Source organism: Cinclus cinclus, chromosome 2 (assembly GCF_963662255.1).
Source record: "Cinclus cinclus chromosome 2, bCinCin1.1, whole genome shotgun sequence".
NCBI classification, from domain to species: Eukaryota; Metazoa; Chordata; class Aves; order Passeriformes; family Cinclidae; genus Cinclus; species Cinclus cinclus.
The window spans coordinates 79,603,708-79,621,603 of NC_085047.1; the positions used below are offsets into that span (position 1 = coordinate 79,603,708).

General features: G+C 38.0%; 1 protein-coding gene across 2 annotated transcripts in view; it reads right to left on the minus strand.

Moving 5' to 3' along the window:
* Positions 1-495: 495 nt before the first annotated feature.
* NALCN (sodium leak channel, non-selective) overlaps positions 496-17,896 on the minus strand; it is a 215,651-nt gene continuing 198,250 nt past the window's right edge. For both annotated transcript variants that reach the window (XM_062514911.1, XM_062514910.1), the window contains 14 exons: positions 17,363-17,456; positions 16,736-16,842; positions 16,269-16,343; positions 13,549-13,668; positions 12,506-12,574; positions 10,142-10,290; positions 9,373-9,466; positions 8,440-8,572; positions 7,804-7,919; positions 5,343-5,500; positions 4,543-4,693; positions 2,796-2,945; positions 1,974-2,097; positions 496-689 (listed from right to left, as the gene is read on the minus strand). In XM_062514911.1, the coding sequence (XP_062370895.1) occupies positions 496-689; positions 1,974-2,097; positions 2,796-2,945; positions 4,543-4,693; positions 5,343-5,500; positions 7,804-7,919; positions 8,440-8,572; positions 9,373-9,466; positions 10,142-10,290; positions 12,506-12,574; positions 13,549-13,668; positions 16,269-16,343; positions 16,736-16,842; positions 17,363-17,456 (1,734 nt within the window). The remainder of the gene's footprint in view (positions 690-1,973; positions 2,098-2,795; positions 2,946-4,542; positions 4,694-5,342; positions 5,501-7,803; positions 7,920-8,439; positions 8,573-9,372; positions 9,467-10,141; positions 10,291-12,505; positions 12,575-13,548; positions 13,669-16,268; positions 16,344-16,735; positions 16,843-17,362; positions 17,457-17,896) is intronic.

The window sequence follows — 17,896 nt, forward strand, 5'->3', positions numbered from 1 at the left end:
GTATCTGTACTTAGTAAAAATACTTCCATTGAACATGAAGTCAGTGCTGACCTCTTCAGGTCATTTGTGAATAATAAAATTTTTCTAAAGAAATGTTATTAAGTACAAACTAAAGGAAAACACAACAAGAAGAAATACCTTACTCCTGTATTGCAAAGTGTTGTTAAAGTATAGTAAAAGTTGAAAGAAAACACAGAGGTGTGTATATCAAATTTTCACTATGATTCTACAGAACACATGAAATCTTTCAATGCTCTGTCTGCTAAAGGCAATATAGTCTTTCTGGCTTTTTTAGTACTGCTATAGTATACAGGTTTCTTAGAGTACAGTTAGTACCTACAGAAGTCAATTCTAACACAGAAGTGAGTGCTACACTTCATATGGCAGGAATGGATAAGCATAAGATAAAATTTATGACATTGATTTTAAAGAAATCATACAGCATCCTTAATTCTAAATATAGAAAATTAGATTGTGGTATGACTTAAGTGTCTCTCAGATATCAAGAAGGTCCTCTCCACTCTCATCACTCTCCACAGTTAATTGTCTTGTCCACCATTTCTTGACTTCTGATCCACAGGAAGCAACATCGGACATAGGATTCATTTTGCATGCAACAGATTTCACAGTTGAACGTCCACCAAAACGGAGGTTGACTGAAGACACTGAATGGCTTATTGGTTTGGGGGCTAGGAAATTAAACAGAAAGTTCTGTATTAGATTAGATCTGCTTCTTGGACATTTTTTGCTTAGAATTCAGGTATAGAGAACTAGCTAGACTAGAGCACCTTTAAACTGATTTAGTTCAGAAAGAGTAAGGCTCTATTCTAATTTGTTGGTTTGTTTGTTTTTTCCAGATGTTCACACTGCTCCCACTAATCTGCTGGTAGAGCAGTTTAACTGAGCAGTGCCTCACTTCCTTCTGCTGTGATAACTGATGCAACAGATCTTTATTTTATCCAGCTAACTGCAACCTAAATGATTTAGTCCATACTTACATGAGCTAACCGGCTGGCACAAAGGTGAAAGTACTAAACGTGAGGAATGAGGGTGGGGATGAGGAGGTGCTTTTAGGAGTGGCATCTTCATCTAGAAAGTGATACTTTACAATGGCCTAGGGGTTGACGATAGTACAAGTTGCTGGTATGGCACTAAACCACATGTCTAAGTATATAATCCCCACCATTGATCTTAATTATGATATTCATGATCTCAAATACCTGTCTTTGCAGGACTGGTGGCAGACTACTTACCTGTCAGCTGTATTGTGCATGGAAATGACCCTCCTTTTTACGACCATCCACTGAGGAATGTTCAAAACTGACATGGACCAGATCGGTCTGTGATCTTTCAGGTAAGAAAGGAAACCTTGGGCTATTCATTCTTTCAAGATTTCTCACTTGAAAAATGTATGCAGTTGACTACAGTAGTATGACTTCTCCTTAGCATGCTTCCTTTTTCACTCTTTCTCTCTTTTCCAACAAAATGTTGATCTTTGCTGCTCAGTGATACTTAAATGGAAATCATTGATTGAAAGCTTTCTATTAAACTATCCTGGTTCTTGGACAAGTACACTGGCAACAAAAGTAGGGTCAATGGTGGTCAACGGAACAGCATGACTGTCTCTTCTGCTTCCACTTAGATATGATTAGGGTCAGAACAATGGCAGCCTTTGGGGGCAGCACTCTGATTCAGAATAGGACTGACTGATGTAAATGAGTAAATGCATGAAAAAGTAAAAAATATAACCACTTGCACAGGACAATGCTTGAGCCCATCTTCCAAACTTTCTGAATTGTGAAGAAAGGTAGAAACTGCTTTATTCCAACAGGCATGAGGACAGGAAAGCCCTGCTGTAGGTGTAAGCAGCAGGCAGGAGGAAGAATTGTGAATCATGAAGACTCTCTTGGCCTTGTTATTGCACAATGGCAATTTTGCATGTGGGGACTTTACTGATAAACTTTTTCACTTACCTGATGGCAAGCGCCATTGTCCAATTTTCCGCTGAGGACAGTGTCTCCCAACATCTCCAGTGTCTTGTCTATAGCCACCTCTGTCAGAAAGTGTCGGGCTAAGGAGCTGCTGTTGACTACTTGTCTGAACAGAGGAAAAAGAATCTCAGTCATAGCTCTAGGTAACCCTATGTATCCCTAGGAAGGTACACCTTTCTATTCTGTTTCAAGCTTTATCCATGAATACAAACATAACATAATTGCCATTGGTTAGGGCAGTCTGCTTTCTGCTCTTTAATACCCCAGAAAACTACTACTAACAGACAAAAGCAAAAAGGTCATGTTGGCTCTCAATACCATTCATCCCACTGAAGGTTATTAAATTATTCTCAGCCTACTACAACCATTGTAGAAAGTAGCCCTTACATTGTACCTTCTATATTCCTTATCTTGGAAGAGCCCAGGACTCCTGCTCAGAGGTCCCAGCATGCCCAGTGTTCTCACTCTCAGTGGAAACACCACTTCAGAATGCCTGAACTGGAAAGCTCCACATCCCCAAGCCTGCACACAGCTCATGCAAGAGCTGAGAGCTGGGGCTGCCACAGCCATACAGCGGAGTTTGCCCTTTATGGTGATAGCAAGACAGCTAAATATGTTGGGGAATTTCTGCCTCAGAACATCTTGCCTTTACATCTGATGGCAAAGACTGAAGCAAAATAAGGTATTATTTTTAATGTTTGGGTTTTTTTTCCCAGTTAAAATTATATTTTTAAAAGAACAAATAAGAAACATGGAAGTTTTCTGAATTTGTTATGAGTAGGTAATAGTTTTCTGATAACATACCTCTGGCTGTGCACTGTTATCTTGATTAATAGCATTCATATCTTCACTTGGCTGTGTTGTCTCAATGCTGGGAGGATTCAGAAATCGGCTCAACTCCTGCTGTTGGCTCTCTCGTAGGCTGTGGATAATGCTGCATGACTGCTGCTGTTTCTATCAAGGTACAATATGTGATAAAAAATGTTCTCATTGCTGTGTCACACCAATGTGTTTGATTTGTTTTTTAAAGCATTCCAAATATTTAACTGAACAGTGAGCACCAGCTGTGGATCCCAGGTGCATTGTAAAGATCCATGTATTAGATGTTGCTACTTAAATAAAGCAAATTCCATATTTCTAACCTTTAGGGAACAGACAATGAAATTTATGAACTACGTTAAGTGGAAGGCACGTTGCTCAATTATTGGTTTAAATCTAAACACACGTTAAAACTTTTAACAAAGTTTTGAATTTATCAGTTAAAAGTTCTTGCAAAGAAAAATAAAGCAGGAAATTGGCAGAGATTCACAGGGAATTACAAGAAGGCAATGAAAAAATTCAGATTTCTTTCATGGAATTTGGAGCGGGTTGTTAATAAGACTGAATAAAATAGTAGTGAAAACCTTGAAACTAAGTTTAGATTTACAGTATAAATAGAAAAACAAACCTACTACCATTATGATTTTACAATCTAATTTGCTTCTAAATAAAAATAAACAGCCCTTAGGAAGGGTTTCATTTTCCTGGGTAGTTTTTACATGATCCCTCTAGGGAGATTTAGAGAATAACAAGAGAATTTGAATATATATCTTAACTTCCATAATTGCATTCAGTTTATAAAAGGTTCATAGAATGTGAAATGATCTGAACCATATTAGAGTGAAATGAATGGCATATTTACTTTAACACAGTGTAGTTCGATATCATAATTAAATGAACAACAAGAGTTGAACAAACCTAGAACTGAGAGCTGAGATTAAATTTACTGCCATTATTATTACAGAGATGAAATCAAAATGAAACTATGTATCATTGAACACGGATGTTTCAGCTGGAATGTACATTATATTCAAAATGTCCAGCTAAGTATTTTTATAAATTTAAAAAGAGAAGACAGACGCCAAGATCACAGATCACTATGGAAAATCTCCTATCACAAGAAGTAATTTTTTATTAAAAAAAAAATACATGTCAAAACCTGGAGTCTTATAGTAACTGAAAGAGTGGTCATCAATGTAACCAGGTTGTGGCTTGGTCCACACACCTGCTTTCCATGTAGACACTGCTCATTTGCACACATTTGCACAGTAATTGTAATGGCTCACTCAAATGATTTATCTTAATACAGCCTCCATCTGGAGAGTCATCTACAGGTTTCTCATCTGCCAGCAGAAGCAAGGAAATTACACAATTACATTCTGAGAGGAAGGATTAGGCTAAGAAGTTCCATCGAATTACATTATTTTTTTCTTTATTCCTTTGACTTTGCATATGCATCTTCCTGCTGTATTGAAAAGACAGATAAAGTTTGGGCAGGAAGACAGTTTTTGCTTTCAAAATATGCTCAATTTTGTAGCACTGTAGAGCTGTAACAAACAGCTCCATTTTTGTAGAGCTGTAACAAACTTTTTGTTCAGTTAACAACTGCTACATGCTTCAAATAAGTACTACTATGACTCCAATGTAAATGAAGCATAGGGACAGCAGATTCCAGCATTGTTGAGCAGTTCAATTTATGCAACCATTTAGATACTGCTTTAGCCTGACTTACTGCTCTGATCCGTTTTAAGCACTTTTTCAGCCACATTCGTATGGTCTGTTTGGCCACCTCCTCTTCTATGGTATATTCCAGTTGTTCCCTAGCAAGCAGCTCTTCCAGTTGAAGACTTTTTCTGATATCAACAGACCTATATGAAAGCATGCTGGAAGAAACATAATTTATTTATTTTTAAATGTTGGTGTCTTTGCATTTTTTAGAGAATCAATGCTTGTACTTAAGACCTTAGTGTGAGAATACATAATTCAGGTGTGCACAGTAAATTCACATTTGAAGCTAAAAAATTGCTGAGATGATTCTAGGAGAGACTTATTGTGCTCAGAACAAAGACCTTATCACCTACATCCAGCTATCCAACACAGGTGAACTGCTGAACTGTAAGCAATTAGGGCATTTGTGGTGGTTTGGCTTTTTTCCCCCAAAGTGTTTACACTTGGATAATGTTCCCATTTCTATTTTATTTCTAGTCAGGCTAACGGACATATTGCTACACTTGAAGACACATTTCATTAGTTGGGTTACAAGAAGAACATGTGACTGTAGTTTGGGACAAACCTCCTGCAACTAAAATGTTAAAATTACTTACAGATGATGCCCTAGGACCTGTGTTTGCCATCACTAATATTTTTGCGTGAAAAGAAATGGAAATCTAAGTTTTGTAAAACATTTAAAATTGCAGTGCCTCTGTAACTACCAGGCTTGCCTTCTCGTGAGCCTAATGGCTACCTGTTAGCCTGGAAAGAAACAAAGGCTTTTATACCTGCTCTAAAAATGTGGAGAAAATCTCAGGGTACCTGAGCACGTCATGAAAAGTGACATCACCACCATTGTGGAGTCGCTCCATTTCATAGCACATGTGCTTAAACAGCAGCTTGTCCTTGTCAAGATCCACCTCCAGCCTGCCTCGCAGAAGCCTCAGCAGGAATTTCACCCGGAAGGTAGGGATTACACCCTGTGTTAAATTGCATAATTGATGGTAAATTATCATGGAGATCTAACAACCAACTCAGACATTCAACCTGATCACTGAGAGAAAAACCATTACTCCTAGCATATTTAAGTCACTGTAAACACACTGCTGAAGAATGTGCACATTCAGCCAGTTCTTCAGCAAATTCACAGAAGTCTTTGTGGTTATTTGACTCATATACAATGAGAATCTATTAACCTATTGTTAATTTTGCCAGAATTTTTCAAAATTGTTTGGGGATTTAGTTTCCCCATTTGTATTCATCTGTAATTAGAATCATATTCCCAAAGAGCTGCCTTTGTATAATGGAAATTAAACTATAGTTTAAACACTCATAGCCATGTCTATAATTTGTTGTAAATCTATGCCCTTCTCTGTGCACCTCTCAATGAATAGGAGAATGTTGAGAGTTTATTGGCTTTTTAAAGGTCATCTGCTCTAAGAGGCAGCACATCCTGCACTTTTGATGACAAAAATTTCTATCTGTTAGTACAAAATTAAGACTGAAACTACTTACTTCCCATCTGAAACTGTGGTATTCACAATCTTCAAATATTTTTTGTTCCGCTAAACAAGCCTCATCAGAATTATTTTTGCTGTAAGGTGCTCCACATCAGAGAGATTCTGTCAGTGCTGGGCACTATGGATTCAGAGCTCTCTACCCCCATGAGAACAGACTGCAGCTTCCCACTCCAACATAGACAACCAACTACTTTCATCACAATGTTGTTCGCATCAAAACCTCAGTGATGTCATTAATCATTCAGATGATGATTTAATTTGTGTGGGGATCTGAGCAGCTCAGTCTCCCAGATGTTATTCTCATTTCAGAATCACAAAATGGTTGAAGTTAGAAGGAAACTCTAAAGCTCACTTTGTCACACCCCTCTGATTAAGCAGGGTCTCCTAAAGCCAGTTTTCCAGGATCAGGATCAGATGGCTTTTGAATATCTCCAAGCATGACCTGTGCCAGTGCTCAATCATCATCGCAGTGACAAACAGTACCCTGATGTTCAGAAGGATCCTCCTGTGGTTCAGGTTGTACCTGCTGCCTACAGCCCTGTCACTGGGCATCACTGAGCAGAGCCTGGCTTTGTCTTCTTTGCACTCTTCCTGCAGGTATTTACATACAATGATGGGAGCCCCTTGAGCCTCCTCCAGGCTGAACAGTGCCAGTTTTCTCAGCCTTTCCCTCTCAGGAGACACGCTCCAGTCTCTTTATCATCTTTGTGTCCCTTTGCTGAACTCTCTCCAGTATGTCCATATCTCTGTGTACAGAAGAGCCCAGAACCAAACCAGGATTCCAGCTATGGTCTCATCAGTGCTAAGCAGAGGAGAAGGACCCTCTCTGCCTTGGCCTGCTGGCAATACTTAGTCTAATGCAGCCCAGGATACCATCAGCCTTTTCTACAAGGGCAATGGTGGCTCATGCTCAACTTGGTGTCCACTGGGGCCCCCAGGTCTTTTACTGCCAAGCTACTTTCCAGCTGGGTGGCCTCAGTATGTACTGTGCCTTTGTTTATTCTTCTCCAGGTGCAAGACTTTGCAGCTCTCCTTGCTGAACTTCATGAAACTTCTTCTATGAGCCCATTTCTCCAGCCTGTGAGGACCTCTCTGGATGGCAGCATAACTGTGTGGCATATCAGCCACTTTGCCCAGCTTGGTGTCACCAGCAAATGTCCCGAGGTGCCCTCTGCCACTCTATTGTGTCATTAATGAGGATGTTGAACAGGACTGGATCCATTACTGACCCCATACAATGAGCCATACAATGGGCTATACAGTGAGTTACTGGCTTCCAGCTAGAACCTGTCCTGCCAATCATCACCCCCTGGGCCTGCCTATGCAGACAGTTTTCAGTTTGTTTCAGTGCACTTACTGGCTTCTCACCCAGCCCATACTTGATTAGTCATTCTATAAGAATTTTATAGGAGACAGTGCTGAAGTTTCAGCAAAGATCTTCTGAAGATCAGACACAAAAAATGGATATGAATCTGTAGACTTCCAAGGGAACAACTCTTAGGGAGCCAAGAGGAAAGATGTTATTATATTGATCCTATAAGTAGGTACATATGTTTGTAAATCTGCTATTATAAGCACTTCATAGAATACAGATTAGTATTTGAAGGGCCATGAACAACATTAGATCATGCTCACTTCTCAAATTTGGACAGTAACTGCTCAGAGAATTTTGTCAACATGCTTTTTTGTCCCCATATTCCTTTTCCAGAACTGAAAATTTACTGTATCTCTGGGCTTATTATCAAGAAATTATTATTTCTTACCTCTCTTTTGTCATCAACCATGTTCCATATAATTTGAAAATGTCTTAGGTCATTATAACTTAAAAGCTGATCTTCTTCAGTTGAGTAAAACAATGAGAAATTCTCCACAATGATAGCTGAAAAGCACAAAAACAAAATGCACCCTAAAGAAAGCCTGTAGTTACATTGTAACATCTAATTCTGTTGTGCAAACTCCACACTAAAAATGCCTGTATGCTCAGACAAGGATTTTGAATGCATAATATACTGTCCTGCCACATCAATATTCACCATGCTTTTTAAGAGCTGTATCTTAAACACTGGTGAGATGTCTAATCTAACATCTAAGATTAATTAAGTGAATTCCAATGATGTTTGAACAAAGGTTAACTGAAGAAATAAAAGCTTAGCAAACAGTGTTCTGTAGGGCAACTCTACTCTACTAATAGAAAATCTCTCTTCACTCCAAGAGCTTTAATTCCCAAACTTCCTGAGATGTAGCATTCTTGTGCCAAAGAAGTATCAAAATCATTATATGCATGCAATGTAACACTGAAGGTACAAGTAGCCTCATGCCTGAACAGCACAACAGACTCACATCTAGCACAGTACATGCCAAGATGTACCTTGTGGTTATTAATGTCTATTTTCACTTACCTACAAGCAAATTTAGCATGATGTATGCAATGATGACATAGAAAGAACAGAAATACATAAGAGCACCAGCATAATTTCCACAGTCTGTTTTCCAGTAGGTGCTGTTATCTGGTGTACAAAATGGGGGCTGAACCTTCAAAACAAAAGAAAACAAAGTAAAATAATGATAATAAAAAGAGATTATTAATTTATCTGGAATCAATATAATATTTAAAACTATTTTTTATTTAAGGCTTCCCAATTAGGGAATAATACTGTGGGCATTACTATGGGCAGGCTGTTTAAATTCCTTCAGTAGACATAAACCAGGAAAGAGAGAGAGGGGTATGACAAAAAAAGCTGAGGCATAGATCTTACTACCACACAGAGGGCACATTGTGCATTATGCCCCTGTACAGGAACAACCTGGTGCTTTGAAGCATAGTGGTTTTCAAAACATTTCTTCCCTGCTCATTAATTTCAAAAAGGAGAGGCACATGATCTTCCTTGCAATGGAAAACACATATAAACATTTACTTAGGCAAAATATAATGATTCAAGGAGGAGTTTTGAGGTCATCAAGACTACCATTCACATGGAATGAGCCAAAGTGCAGGAATCAAAGACAAGGTTAATCTGAAAAGGCTCCTTGCCCCAGTCAAAGCAGAGATAATAGTAAAAAGTGAGTTACTGCATCTGATTTTCAAACCATCTGAAACCGTATTTTTGTTTTTAAATCATCTAGCCTAGCTTCATGAAATACTATACTGTGAGTATGTGACTGGAACTGCAATTTATGCATCATATTCTTTGAGGTTTAGTGAACATCATTTTCTTGAAGAGATAAAGGCAAGCCCAAGATTCTTTGTACAAAGCTAAGATACTGAAAACAGTTTGAGATGGAAGGGTATCACTCATTTCTTGTCTACTTATCTCTATCAGCATTGTAATTACCATGCAGTCATGCATAATTTTGTTCCAGTCTTCTCCAGTAACTATTCTGAAGAGTACAGTAATAGCCTTGCCAGCTGATGAAAAATTTGCATGTCTGTTTTAAAGAAAGAGAGAGAGAGATTGAGATAGTTTCACTTCCCTGTATTAAAACACCGGCAGAAGAAAAGTTTGCATTTTCTACTGTTCCACTATTTTAAACTAAAAATAGTTACATTATTATTTGAATTATTCCATTTAATTATTTAATGACTTAAGATACAATAACTGAACTCTAGCTCAGAGACAGATCTGAGTATTTTAGTTCATTTTATTAGAGAGCTAAAGAAAACTCAAGGTCAGATCTCATTTTCTGTCTCCATTTTCTTTTGTAAGCATGATGATGACTGGGAAATCTCCAGCTAACAGCCAGTCTCCTTTCTGTATCAGCCTGGAATATGGATCCTGCTCCCGGGTGATGCCAGTAAGATGCAGTAGGTACACTGTGTTTCAACATCTTGTGGTCTAGCACAGTACTGCTTTGAAGCATATTTCAGCTGCCATAATGAAGAACAGCTCTCAGTCTCCTCTGGGTTGGATCAGGTGTCATTTGGTCCAGTGTACAAGGACTGGAAATATGGCTCAGTGTATCCTACCAGGAATCCTGTTTAGAGTCTTCAGCTAGACCTGCAGTTTTGTCTGTTTTTTACCACAGATAAATGTCTCTAGCAGAATGTGATTTCTTTAGGATATTTAAAGAACATCCCTGTGAGGTGGGAACTCTATACTGTACCTGTTAATGTTCTCTCCATATTTCACTGTACCAAATAATACCACTCCAGCAAAAGCATAACAAAGAAGCAGTAAGAACATGCCCACTATGATGAAGAAACTCTTGTACATGCTGACAACCACAGTCAGGAGAAGCATTTTTAGTGTTACCTGGAAAGACAGGGAAAAAGCAATCCATGACAGCATTTAGCAAAGCAAAGATAAAAGAAAGAGTTCTTGCACTTGCCATTTTGACAACAAATTCTTTAGACACACTCAATAGTAGATGAGCTCAGTAAAATGGTACATTATGAACGTGATTTGAACTGTGTGTGCTTTTTACTTGTTATAGACATCAGCGTATCTTCCTCATTTACAAGGTCAAGATTTTGCTCCCCAAAAAGTTAGAATAGGACAATACAGTGTAGGATATCACAGTGATGGTACAGCATAAGTTTATTTCTAGGATCAGTATTCTCCTGAAGTATCAGCATTGGCATTGTATGAACAGTGGTGCAGTAAACTACTTTGGGCTTATCTGAAAGTGATCCTCACTGTTAGAAACCACAGATACTGCAGCCCACCTAAAGGAATACTTTCATCAATAGAGGAGGAGATTTCCTTAAGATCAGTACAGCTTCTTTAAGCCAGTAATTTCTCATGGAAGTTTGTGAAAGACCAGGGACCCCTTCCAGAAGCCTTCCAGTACCTAAGTGGGGGTGACAAGAGCTGGAGAGGGAATTTACAAGAGCATGATAAGGGCAAATGACTTTAAGCTGAAAGATGTTAGGCTTAGATTTGATACTGGGAAGAAATTCTTGACTGTGAGGGTGGTGAGGCACTGGACAAGTTGCCCAGACAAGCTGTGAATGCCCCATCCCTGGAAGTGTTCAAGGACAGCTTGAATGGGGCTTTGAGTAACTTGGTGTAGTAGCAGGCATCTCTGCCCATGACAGAGGGTTTGGAATGAGATGGTCTTTAGGGTCCTTCCAACTCAACCATCTTGTGAGTCTAGGATTCTGCAAAGTTGGCCAAAGAACACAAAATGAGAGCATAATTTTGAAAATTTAATAGGTTGTGAGCCTTGGTAATAGATATTACTTTCCAGTGCATGTATATTTTACATTTTACTCTTGATAAATTCTTTGCCATAGATTGTCCTAACACTCTTAAATACTTTGAATATGATAAAAAAATTCTCTTTAATGGGACCGAGGGTGTAATTTTTCTTAATAATCATGCCAAATTCCTGCTGACCTTTAGTCACCACATTGCATCAGGATGGGTAAATTAGTGAAACTGATACAGCTGGTAACATGAAAGTACAAATGACTAGATTAAAACTTTGAAAAAAACTTCAGAATCAATCAGAAGGCTTTGAAGGCAATCACTTGGTCTGGCTACATGGGAGAAGCAAGGATTTTTCATTTGACTTCCAAGGCTCTACAGGCACCGTGTAGTCTGATTAAAAGAAAACTATTTCTTTAATAAAAAAACCCTTTAACTTACTGTTCTTAACCCTAGCAAGCTATTACAGCAGTTTTTTCAACACAGTTACTTTAATATGTCAGACTTCACAGAAAATATTTGGATAGTCTCAAAAGTTCTACAGTAAGGGAATGCAGTGTCACCACTTGTTAAATAAATGTGTTTGTTCTCTGCTTATGCTTATTCTGCCAGTCTATTCTCAATTATATCAGAGGAAATCCAAACACAAAAGAAATGCAAACTCAAGAAGTGACTTGCTTTGTCACCATTCCTGTGTTTCCAGAAGAACATCTTGGCCCAAAATTGTTTTTAAATTGAATAAAAATCCTTAACTATGACAAGGCATACACTGTAGAGACAAAAGACACAGACTGCATTTTGGGAAAAGAAACTTTATAAAGAGAGCACTATCACACCAAGATGAGTGCATTAACCACAAATAAAGAGCATGCCCACCACACCTCACTGAAATGGAAAGGGCTGAAAGTATATATTAAGAAAGTATAAGAAAGTATATGTTAAGTGTAAGTATATGCATAGTATATGTTAAGAGTTGTAGAAACTATTTTTAAAAGCTGTGTTATTGCAGCTACACTTTGTTTTCTGAAAAAGTTCAGCTTTTCTAGTAACCATAACACTATTATACAATCTACTTAAAATCCTGACATTTTAAAGACAACATGTAAAGTTGCAGACTGCTGTTCTGCTGTTTGGTTGTTTGAAATATTTATTATTATTATTATTATTATTATTATTATTTATTTATTTATTTATTTATTTTTTATTTTTTTTACCAGAAAACAGAGCCTTACAGAATTTGCATGAAAGATGCACAGCACCTAGTCCTTTAATCTGTACATGAGCACTGCAATAATTGTAGTTCCTAATTTATACTTACATGCTTCCCACAAATGGAAAAAAACCTGAAGACAATCACACATGCCCCCATCATGTATGTGTATGCATTCTGGAACAGAAATACAAAAGACTTAATACATGGTTCTCCAGGAATCTCTTGAACAGATCACGATAATTGATTTTTTTAGGTCAGTCCCCATTTGAGATAAGAGATATCATAAACTATTAGTTACAATATAAAGAACACAAACCCAATCTCCCCACACATCAAACCAAAAACCCTTCAGTCCTCTATTAATTATGTCCATCAGGCCCAGTGTACTTGTTTAGGAAGCTGCTGGATTACAGAAACTCCTCAGGCCTTCCAAGCTACTTAGTAGCAAGAAGAAACTGTGAATGTCAGGGCAAAATGACTAGTCACACAAAACAGGTTTTCCTTCAAATAGAACTTGGGGCAGACAAGAGAGAATCCTGCAGACATAGGGTTGTGACTTTGACAACTTGTGACTGATGACAAGTCATCCCTTCTCCTTCCCCTGTAAATAAAGAAACCAGGAGTGTAGTTAAATTTTAAAAATTGTCGTGAAATGAAGGGAGAGCTGATTTCCTCCCCTCTCTCTTTCATGTCTCCTTGAATTAAACACTGCCCCTTAACCAAAACCAATGCTGCAGAATCACTGTTGGGTTTGGGAGGGTTTGTATTTTTCAGCAGTTTTGAACCTGTGCCTTCTTCCTGTTCTCTCCTCCTGTTTACATTCTGTGCCTTGTCTCTTTCTTCCTTCATGCTCTTAAGACCTTTGTTGGCAGGAGCTCTCACTAATCAGTCTCCTTACTTTTCTCACTTATATCCCTCCTAAAGACTTGTTTCCTACCTCTAACTTGCATCAGGAAGACAATTTTTGCACTACGTGATTGTCCAAGACAATGATTCACTCTTTGTAGCATCAAGCTTAGTTTATTTCAGACATATTTGAGCCTTATTAAACTCTCAAAGATTTATCTGGATATATAGCAGCAATCCTTCTGCTGGTGCTTAAAGATAAAATAATTTTAATCACTGGAATTGCATTTTGTATATCTTACCAGTAAGGCAAAGTGAAGTATGACCCATATAACTCCAAGAGAAGTCACCAAGAGGTCATAGCGATTTCTTCTGCTTTGCCAGAAGCCAGAAGGTGACATGGCAATAATCTTCATGGTGACCTAAGGACAAAAGTATTTCTCACTTGTAATGAAGAAATGATCATTCCTTGCCATGACATCCCCTTCTATTCTCCAAAATGTTTGGTTGGGTTCATTTTATGAATTAATTTCAAACAACAAGGGGCAGATTTCACCTCAGCTAAATATTCCCATGTGGACTAACTGGATAGGATTAGCTTCCCTTAGGTGGAGGAAAACTGATACTTGTGTAATACCACAGATGATCACGACTAAGGGATGAACAGCATTCTGAATTGTCTCTCTGTCTCCATCAAGTATCAAAGACAGGACTACAGCTAAACACCTCAGACTGAATGCTTAATGTATAGATTGCTGAGGTGAATGTGGGCCTAAAACAGTCATGTCAATAACATGTAGCTAAAAAAAGGTAACAGTATCCTAGCTGTCTGTCTGTCTGTAAGCAAGCTAAAATCACATAAGCACATCTGAACTCAGGAAGATAATTGTGTTCTGTAGCACCTACAGTTCAAATTTATTAAAATAGCTTTCTTATATTGCAAATATTTATTACTTTAAGGAATACTCTGTACTCAGTGTCATCTGTAGTCAGCCGTACGTAAGAGACAAAAGCTAAGAACAGTAATGTTCTTGACAATGCATCTGGTAAAAGACAGCTTCTAAAGTGATGGATATTTCCAATTAACAGGAATGCAGATGGGAAGCTCAAGAATAGATACTAATAGCTACAGAAATAGTCACATCAGGTAACAGATACCAAAGTAGAGCAATGCATGTAGAGGTAATGCCTAAGAGTTTCTCATACACAAGTCATATTAAATCTCAGAGCAGGTTAGGAGTTACTACATAAAGGCTATAAATATCAGGCATTCACTACATTATTTTTTCTATCCCACCTTGCAACCCTGCCATTTAACATTTCTGAAAATAAAAACAGATATAGGAGGACACTAGCTTGAGGTAAAAGGCTGATTTTCCAGTTAATTTTTTGCCTTATAATGTTTTCTAAAGCCTAACTACAAAGTGAACAACATGCTCTCTGAATCTCTAATTAACATTTGAGTTACCTAAGGTTATCTTGCCTTCAGTTACCTGGGATGCCCTAGAGAATTGAAGATGAATGGATGGAACTGGCAGGGATGACATAAGACCTGTAAACATCCCTGGCCTTCTGGAGTGGCTAGTGGAGATAACTGAATCCCATCCTTCATCTCCCTTGATCACAGTAACAGCTTAAACACCTACCTCACATGTAGAATATAAACACCTAGCTTCAGATGTCCATAATCTTGAACTGAATACTATACCATACAAATAAAAAAAAATCACATCTCCCTTTCCTCTGTCATCATCTGTGTGGCAGCAAAAGGGAGATCTTCAAATTCTTCCTATTTTCTATACCACACATATATGATGTGAGCAGTAGAGGTTTAAGGCTGACTCAGGAGTTAAGACTGGCTACAGCCATCAGCTATGCAGAAAGCAGACTCTGTGACCGGACTGTGCTGCGTTAAAGGAAGATCCTGAGCAGGAAGCTGCTCTCTCTCTCCATAAATTGTGTGCATTCACAGTTGAGACAGTCAACAAATTTTTCTTGGCTCTGACGAAGTTCCTTTGAAATTCTAGAGTTGTATTTGTCTCCCCTGGCAGTATAAGAGAGAAAAGTATTTCCAAAGACATAGCTACTAGGTAAATTAAAACCTGCCCATGTATGACACAAATAAAACTTCTCTGTGTTTGCTCAGTCTCTCCAGAGATACTGATTTCTCCTGGGTAGGGAAAAAAGAAGCAACAACATGGACATACTCTAGCTACAGCGGCTACAGGGTTTTCACTTCATTGTTTATTCATCACTACTGGCAAAACCTATCAATGGAACGTAGGAACTGTCAGATTGGATTAGAGCAGTGGGAAACATAGTCTACTATCCTGTTTCTAATAGTGGTCAGTATCAGCTATTCAGAGGGGACCGACAAGAAAAGTAGTCAACCAAAAACTTATAAAGAATTATGTACTACCCTAACCACAGAGGAAGCATCTTCTTTAATGTTAAATGGATATCCTTATACAATAAAAAAAATATGTTTTTCAAAATGTGTTTAAATTAGATTCCAGTCTTATGGAAACAGGCTAAATACACCTTGCAGAGTTTGTAATAACAATATTCTCATAGATAGAGAACAGCTACCACACCGGAGCAAGACCTGTGCAGTAAAAGATAGAGAATACTGGAGCTGGGGCTTAGCTTATTAAAAGATATTAAAATGAGGTTTGATATTTAAAACAAAACAAAATGAAGCTGAGAAAGGTTTGATTTTGTCACAGGTACAAAACAGTGGGGATTAACACACCAGGCAAAACATAAATGGATGAAGCAGAACTTCTGTGAGACGACACAGACCTTTTGTTGTACAGAGGGAATGTGAGATGTGCAAGAAAAGAGTTCACTGGGTTCACCAAAGCACACTTTTAAAAGTTTCTTAGAATATATGTTTAAAGGCAAGAGACTTGGAGAATGTTCACATTGAGAAATAAATACCCTAGTGAAGAACGAGAAACATTACTAAAGACGAAATATATACATACAAGTCTTAATCTCAAGAAGTCATAAAATACATTACCTCAAGGACAAAAATGAAGGTGAAAACAACAGACATTGTTGCTAAAGGCACAGTCACTGGATCTGCAGCATCCCACTGAAAAGCAAGCATAATCCATTTACAGAATAGCTGTTAAACAGAATAAATGCCTCTTCATTGCCTTAACTTTTCTTGAGGGTTTTGTTAATGAATAAATTTCACTTTAAAATATACTGAGACAGGAATGGCATCTTGGCGTACTCTCAGATTTACACCTTAACTAGAAATTAGAAATAGAGGACCGAAGTATAGAAAGGCAGAAATTGACTGAGCTCCACAAGTTACAATTAATCTACAGTGATCTGTGCCAACTGAGAATGCTGTATCTAGAAGTCACATTTCCTTGCATTCATCACACTAATGGCTCAATTGATCATTAACTGGTGTTAGGAAATGTACAAACACATGCTGTACTACTGTAATGAAGCACTTAAATGAAACACAATTACCTTAACTGATAACAACACGGACTGGGCCAGAACAAGTACAGCAATAGTTCTCTTAAAAAATGGATGCTGAGTTATATCATACATCTTCGCTCTAAAACCATCATTATCTGAAAGAGTTTGAGGAGGAGAGTTAAAATACACAATAACATTTTCCCCCTATTTCTTGACACATTTTCTATGTTCATTAGAGGCAAAATAATCCTTCCCAATTTCAATATACATTTCTAATTTTCTGCTACAATTTTCCATATCAAATAGGGTTTCTGAACATATAATTTCAAATACTGAACACCACTGTTGCATGAAAGCTTTGGTACTTTTAGGGCAAGTGCATCATTCAACTGCTGTCAGGTTAATGCATTCCATTCATATCATTACAGCCAACTGAAAATATTTTTCACTTAGAAATTAATTTTTTCATTAAGGCTTATCCTAAAACCATCAAACCTTTTTTGGGTTGATTTTAATAGCCTTTTGGAAAGATCTGTAGTTGGAGCCTGTTTCCACATTAACTTATGCACAACCTCCTAGTGGCCTCACAATTACAGTTTTAATTTGAATCGCTGACTCCTGGGGAATTACGAACACTAGGGCTCAACATGAATAAAATCAAAATATCTTTGATACCCGGACGAGGTGGGAGATGAAGAGGTTGTGCTATCTTCAGTCTGCTTTTCAGATCTTCCCATCGTCTCTGATCTACAGTCAGTAAAGCTGTCCCCTTAATAAACAAAGAGAAGCATATAAAGCTTTTGTCATTTAAGAGCACTACAACATGAAAACAACATTCTCTTTGGTGCCTGAAATAAAGTTGCGTACACAACTTCCCTTAAATAATACACTGCTTGGGGAAAGGAGTCTGAAGTATCAGCTGTTAGTCAAGAGGATTTCTGGACACATTTGCTGTGAGTTTCTGGGACTCAACTCAGCAGGCACAGTTACTGCTCTTTGTAGCAGCAGCCCAGTGTGGGCAATGAAACACTGCAGGAGGTCTTCCATTTGACTGAATATAATTTTCCAGGAAGCAGAGTGGTGGATGTTGTGTAGACTTTGCAGCAGAAAATCCTGTGGCTTGCTAGTGCCACTAGTTTATTCAAGGAAGGAGCCCTCCAGGAGACCACTGCTGCTCTCTACAGCTCTTTTGCTTGGGGTGTAATTGAA